General features: G+C 48.3%; 1 protein-coding gene across 1 annotated transcript; it reads left to right on the forward strand.

Annotated features, from left to right (window-relative positions):
- The first annotated feature begins 323 nt into the window (after window positions 1–323).
- On the forward strand, window positions 324–5140 carry LOC102382711 (cationic trypsin-like). Its single transcript, XM_006039325.3, has 3 exons — window positions 324–612; window positions 4067–4203; window positions 4761–5140. The coding sequence occupies exons 1-3, from the start codon at window positions 324–326 to the stop codon at window positions 4920–4922; spliced, it is 588 nt and encodes a 195-aa protein (XP_006039387.1). The 3' UTR covers window positions 4923–5140.
- Window positions 5141–6835: the final 1695 nt, after the last annotated feature.

The following is a 6835-nucleotide window of genomic DNA, read 5'->3' on the forward strand; positions in this document are numbered from 1 at the left end:
TGTATGTGCACACATGTATATGAACATACATACACATGCAGGTATAGACTGATGTGCACATACATATATATACACACATATGTATGCACACACACATATAAACATATACATATACACACATACGTGCGCACATGTGTATGTACACTTAAATATATACACACACCTACCTACACGATACATATGAACATACATACACAGGCACACAAACCTATGTACATGCACATACACATATGTGAATGTATGCATATGTACACACACACATACATGCATACTTATGTGTTCTGAAACAGCGTGATGTGACATGATATGAGATGTGACATGACATGATAGATGATGTCATCTTGTCTGCCGCCTCCAGGTCCATTCCCATGCGTATGGGAGACTACAGCCTCAGTAAAAATGAGGGGACAGAGCAGTGCATCACATCGGCCAAGGCCTTCCCCCACCCCAACTACAACAGCAATACTCATGACAGCGACATCATGCTCCTGAAGCTGGCCAACCCCATCCACATCACGGAGTATGTTGACTATGTCAACATCAGCACAGCATGCCCAGCTCTTGGCATCAGCTGTTTGGTGTCTGGCTGGGGCACCACCGACAGCCCCGAAGGTAAAGGATGTGGAAGGGGGTGGATGGATGGGTGAATGGCTGGACAAATTGAGAGTCCAGCAGAGGTCAACAAAAATGGTTCAGGGGCTGGGAAACATGACTTGTGAGGAGAGGCTGAGGGAACTGGGCTTCTTTAAATCTGCAGAAGCGAAGCCTGAGGCAGGGATTGAATAGCAGTCTTGGGTGGTTGCAAAGAGGATGGAGCTGGACTCTTAGTGGTGGTAGATGACAGAACAAGGAGCAATGGGCTCCAGTTGCAGCAAGGGAAGTTGAGGTTAGAAATTAGGAAAAACTTTCTCATGAGAAGGGTAGTAAAGCACTGGAACAGGTTACCCAGAGGGGTGGTGGGATCTCCATCCTTGGAGATTTTTAAGACTCAGCTAAACAAAGCCTTAGCTAGGATGATGTAGTTGAGGCTGGTTCTGCTTTAAGCAGGGGGTTGAACTAGATGTGACCTCCTGAGGTCACTTCCAGCCCTCATTTTATATGATTCTGTGATTCTGTGTGTAAGGGGATGGATGGATGGATAGATGGATGGATAACGGGGTGGATGGGTGGGTGAGTGTGTATGGACATGGACGGATGGTTATAGGGATGGGTAGGAGTGTATGGGGATAGATGGATAGTTGTGTATGGGGATGGATGGATGGAAATGTATGAGGATAGATGAATCAAGTCTGAAAATAGATGCATGAATTCATGGAAGGATGCATGGATGGATATGTGTGAAGATAAATCAATGAAGGAGCCTGAGGGTGCATGGATGGATGGATGGATATTTATGGGGATAGATAAATGAAGTAGTCTGAAGATGGATGGATGGATGGATGGATATGTGTAAAGAGAGATGAATGGAGGGAGGGATGAATGGCTGGGTGTGTATGAGGATAGATGAATGGAGGTGTGTGAAGGTGGCTGGATGTGCATAGACCAATGGCTGGAGGGAAGAATGGAGTGATATTCTTTGGGACATTGATTTAATTTTTGCAGCTGTATCAAACCTGATCCAAAGCTTGACACTTTGTGTGACTGGCAAATAGCTAGCTTTTTATAATTGTTATTTAATAATGTATCTGTCTCTCTGTCTCTGTCTGTCTCTCTCTCTCTCACACACACCCACACCCACACATACAAACAGAGTCTTTTCTACCCCAAAAGCTACTGAAATATTGCCAGGTTTTAAAACTCAGGCAAAATTTCTAACCTTGTCCACCCCCCCTCCCCAACTCCTTCCCTCAGACCCCCAAACAAGCCCCACATGATGAGATTTCCACATTCTAGCATGTTTTTCCAGATGTTGAAACCACAAGTTGATTGCATGATTGGCTTTTAATGTTTTTTATTTTTTCCTTTGGCACCATTCCCACATTCCAACACTCTGACCCGCTTAGGAAACCTGACATGGTTTCCACCCAGCAACCTTTCAACACCTTTCACTTTGAATGAAAGAAAGAAAGAGAGAGGGAGAGAGAGAGAGAAAGAAAGAAAGGGAGAAAGACATAAAAAAAGAAATGGGGAAGAAACAGAGGAAGCAAGCAAACCTTCTTTCCCCCCCTTTGTCCAACCCACCCTTAATGACCACAGTTGAAACCTTGGATGTCTATGGTGCTTAAATCCTTTGGGAATACCCCAAAAATGATTTTGCTCCCCCTAGTCTGAGCAGGGAAGCAGCGTCATTCATGCAGAAGGCTGGGTAGATTCACACCTTGTAGACCAATGGTTTTCCATCAAAAATATGGGAATACCCACCCTTACCATTCAAAGGGGCCCATGCTTCCATTTGCAATTTTTTAGGGGCCCATGAATGGAAAATGGTTGAAAACCACTGGTGTAGAACAACTAAATTGAAGATCATCTACAACCCTCTATTTGACTCATAGAAGTGATCATCCTTGACCGTGATGGATCGCTGATGAAAACAGATGTCCAAGCTTCTGTAATGGCATCTTACTTCATCAGACGCTATGAAGGGACTTCATGGTTTTTTGTTCCACAGTTTCCCATGCAAGTCAGTTTTTAAAGTGTGTTGTCTAAGAACAGGGGTGTAGGTTTTAGCCGTGTTGGTCTAAGAACAGCCACTCTGATGTCAGCCATGAGGTATCCATGGACTTGTGTGTCATTCTGGACTAGATGTCAGATGGGCATCCATTCATACTTTCATGGAGAGATCTGGTGTAGCTGGCAGAAGAGGACTGTGAGCAGGGGATGGTGGATATGGTACAGGTAGAGGAGCAGGTGAATGGGTCTGGGAGGTTATAATCCATGTTGTTTGGTCCAGTGAGGGTGTGATGTGTGTTGATGAAGGGACCCAGCTGATATGATGGTTTGGTGAACACCTGCATATAACAATAGATGAATGAATGGGTTGAACGTTTACAAAGACAGGTGGAGAGATGGATGATTACTTGAGGGGACAGATAGATGTGTATGAACATCCTTGAACACCTAGGAGGACCAATGGATGACTATGAAGATGAACGGGTAGACAAACAGATGAGATAGACCATCAGTGAATGAACATATGTGATGACAGATTGATAGAGAGGTGGACAGATGAATGGATATGAAAATGGAGTGAGGATAGATGGTGAACACATTGTGTAGAAATGAGAGAGAGAGATGGCCATGGTGGATCATAGGACACTGGGGCTGGAAGGGACCTCCCAAGGTCACATTGAATCCAGCGTCCTGCTCAAGGCAAGATCAGCCCTGACTCAACCATCTCATCCAAGTCAGCCCTTGAAAACTTCTGAGGATGGAGATTCCCCCACCTCTTTGGGCAGTCTGTTCTAATACTTGACCACCTTTAGAGTCAGGAAGTTCCTCCTCACCTCCAGCCTCAGTTTCCCTGCTGTAGCTTGAGACCAGTTCTCCAAGTCCTATCACCTACAGCCACAGAGAAAAGCCCGTCTATATCCTTTCTATAATCTATCTTCAGGGAATTGAAGACTGTGATCAAATCCCCCCACCCCAGTCTTCCCTTCTCCAGACTCAGTCACCCTAGCTCTTTCAACCTATCGTCAAGTCATCAGTCTTGTTTCCCAGGCTTCCAAACACTTCTGTCACTCTACCCTGGCCTCTTTCCAACATTGTCCACCTCCTTCTTGAAGTGCAGGGCCCAAAACTGGACACAGGACTCCAGGTGAGGCCTCCCCAGTGGTGAATTTAGTGGAAGAATCACTGCTCCCGATTTGCAAGTGACACTCATTTTAATCCAGCCCAGTTTGCTACTGGCTTTGTTTGCAACCAGAGTGCCCTGGTTGGCTTATATTCAAGATGGATGGTCACCTCCAGGTCCTTCTCTGCATTACTACCCTCCAACCAGTCACTCCCCAGTCAGGATTTGTGTCTGTAATTATTTTCTCCCAAGTGTTGGACTTTGCACTCGTCCTTTTTTAACCTTGTCCTTGTTGGATGGAAAGGCATCTTCTCACCTATCCTCTCTTCCTTCCAGCAAAGTACCCTGACATTTTGCAGTGTGGCACCGTCAAAGTCCTCAGTGATGGAGAATGCAAAAAAGCTTATCCTGGAAGCATTACCAAAAACATGCTGTGTGCTGGGGTGACTGAAGGAGGTGTGGACTCATGCCAGGTGAGAAAGGCTGGATCAGTGACCTGAAGCTTGTACAGAGCCAATGTGGGTTGAGGGCTAAGATGTGGGACATCTCATTATAGTAGCCAGCAGAAATGTCCATTGGAAGGAATTCTCTCGTGTATAATACTTGTTTCAGGGGTAATAAAGTCCCCCTGCAAATGCCCCCAAAATTGCATTCCATTTTCTTCCATTTGCTTCCATGTTCTTCCTGAATCTCACCATGACAACTCTAAATCTGAAGGAAGAATGAGGAAAAGGGGTTAGAAAGTCATATGGCCATAGAGAAGTTGGGTTGGAAGGAGCTCTGGAGGTCATAGAGTCATGGAGAAGTCATAAAGTCATAGTGCCTAGTCCACTGCCCCCCTGCTCCAACAGAGAGGGCCTTCTCCCTGAGATCCATCCTACTTGGCTACAACCTCAGTAGCTGGGGGGCTGGGGGGGAGGGGTGAGACAGCCATGTGTTGTACATGAGAGAGTATGTTATCTTGTAGGAGGCCAGACTGGATGACCTGTGGAGGGCCCTTCTAGCCTGATTTCTCTATGATTCTCTGCAGGGCGACTCTGGGGGTCCACTGGTGTGCAACGGGAAGCTGGAGGGTATCGTGTCCTGGGGAATGCAGGTTTGCGGACGGAAGGGCAAGCCGGGTGTCTACGCCAAAATCTGCAAGTTCACGGACTGGATTCTCAAAACTATAAAGGACAACTCACGTACCTGAGTCCTGGCAGCTGGCCCCATGAGAGATCCCCCTCCACACGTACCCCTTCTCCAGAGCCTGGAATAAACCCTGTGAAACACTCCCCACATCTCCAAATGTGGTGTCTCCTTTATGGCTCAGTGAAGACTGGATGATCCCAAGACTTGACCCAACATCCACCCAAGGGTCCAAGGACTTTATGTTTCCCCTTGTGCACCCAGGATGTAGCTTCTGTCTCTCCCCCATGGCCCTTCTTCCTTCATGTATAAATGGCTGCAAATATTGATACCCTTCTCCATGTTGTCCCCATCCCAACCCTGTGGGGAAACTGTCAGGACTGGGAAATGAACCAGCAACCTCTTGAATCTCAAGGTACACCCAGATGGTGGCAGGGTTGGTGGTGTCTCTGCAGCGGGCCATCAGAGAGTGACAGAGGGCCACGTGGAGTGGGCATGGCTCATCCTGTTTGTGGGTGTGGATGATGTCATGATGCCTTCATTGGCTCACTCCCGATTGGTCAGAAATATTTTTTTTTAAGTTTTCTTTCTTTTTCCTCAGTGAGTTTGGCTGAGGGGAAAGAGCAGAACAAGGGGACATTGTGTGTGACTGTGTGAGATAGATAGTGTGAATGCATGCATGTGTGTGTGACTGCACCCGTGTGTATGTGAGTGCATGAATGCACCTGTGAAAATATGTGAATGCACATGTGTGTGAGCCTGTGCACACATATGCACAAGTGTGCCCATATGATGGGGAAAGAGCATGTGCACATGCAGCTACATGTGTATACATGTGCATATATATGTGGGAGTGTACATGTATGTGTGAAAACAGGTGAACATCCACATGTGTGTATATGTGTGCTTATGTGAGTGCATGTATGTATGTATGTGAGAGTGTGTGCGCCTGTAAGAGCTTGTGAGCATGTGCATATTTGTGTGTGTGTGTGTGTACGTGAACTTGTGCCTGCATATGATGTGTATGTGTCTGAGTGAGTGTGTGTATGTGTGCATGTGAGTGCTTGTATGTATGTGTGTGTTTGTGAGAGCTTGTGAACATGTATGCCTTTGCGTGTGTGCGCAGGGAGCCAGAGCTGGGGATGGGCTCCACAGCACCTGCATAAAGGCCAGGGCCTCCCTGTTCGCCTCACGCCTGACCTGCAGCCCCCTGCTCCCCAGCAGCCCTCCTGGTGCTCCTCACTCCCATTCTCGCAGCCCTCTGCCCACCACAGCCCTCCTGGTGCCCGTCACTATGGATCTGCAGCCCCCTGCAGCCCTGCCGGTGCCCCTCACTCCTGATCCACAGCCACCTACTCCTGAGCCCCATTAGTGCCCCTCACTCCCAACCTGCTGCCTCTTGCTCCCCTACAGTGCTGCTGGTGTCCCTCACTCCCGACCTTCAGCACTCTGACCCCCACAACCTTGCTGGTGCCCCTCACTCCCAACCCGCAGACCCCAGCCCCTCTCTGACTGTGCTGGTGACCCCGTGCCTCTATGTGTGCGTGCCTTCTTCCCCCTCCTGGTGACAGCACCCTCTGGGCCAGCCTGTCTTTTCCATCCTCCCTCAAAGCTTTAAACTTTCCTGCTCCACCCAGATGATCTGGGATGGCAAAAGCCCAGAACCCCACTGGTGCCCTCACTCCCATCCTGCAGCCCTCTGCCTCCCCAAGCTCTGCCAGTGCCCTTCACTCCTGAGCCATAGCCCCCTAGCCCCATTCCAGCCCACCCAGTGCCCCTCACTCCTAAACTCTTGATGGAGAGGCTCTGTGGAGGGGGTGGCAAGTGTCCCCAGCTTCATGGGGGATCAATGCAGTAGGGGTCCCCCTTCCCCTCCACCCCCCAAAAAAGAACCTATTCCCCAGGTATCAGCTCTCACTAGGCTTCAAGGTCAATGCTGAACCCAGGGGCCTTCTTCCATCCATCCAGGTCTTCTTC

This window comes from Alligator sinensis, unplaced genomic scaffold, assembly GCF_000455745.1.
Source record: "Alligator sinensis unplaced genomic scaffold, ASM45574v1 scaffold2655_1, whole genome shotgun sequence".
NCBI lineage: Eukaryota > Metazoa > Chordata > Crocodylia > Alligatoridae > Alligator > Alligator sinensis.

Excerpts from the sequence above, each read along its gene's own strand:
- LOC102382711 (XM_006039325.3), top strand. The coding sequence starts at position 324 with ATGATAGATGATGTCATCTTGTCTGCCGCCTCCAGGTCCATTCCCATG. Across the intron at positions 613-4,066 it reads CACCACCGACAGCCCCGAAG|CAAAGTACCCTGACATTTTG; the intron begins GTAAAGGATGTG and ends TCTTCCTTCCAG. Across the intron at positions 4,204-4,760 it reads GAGGTGTGGACTCATGCCAG|GGCGACTCTGGGGGTCCACT; the intron begins GTGAGAAAGGCT and ends GATTCTCTGCAG.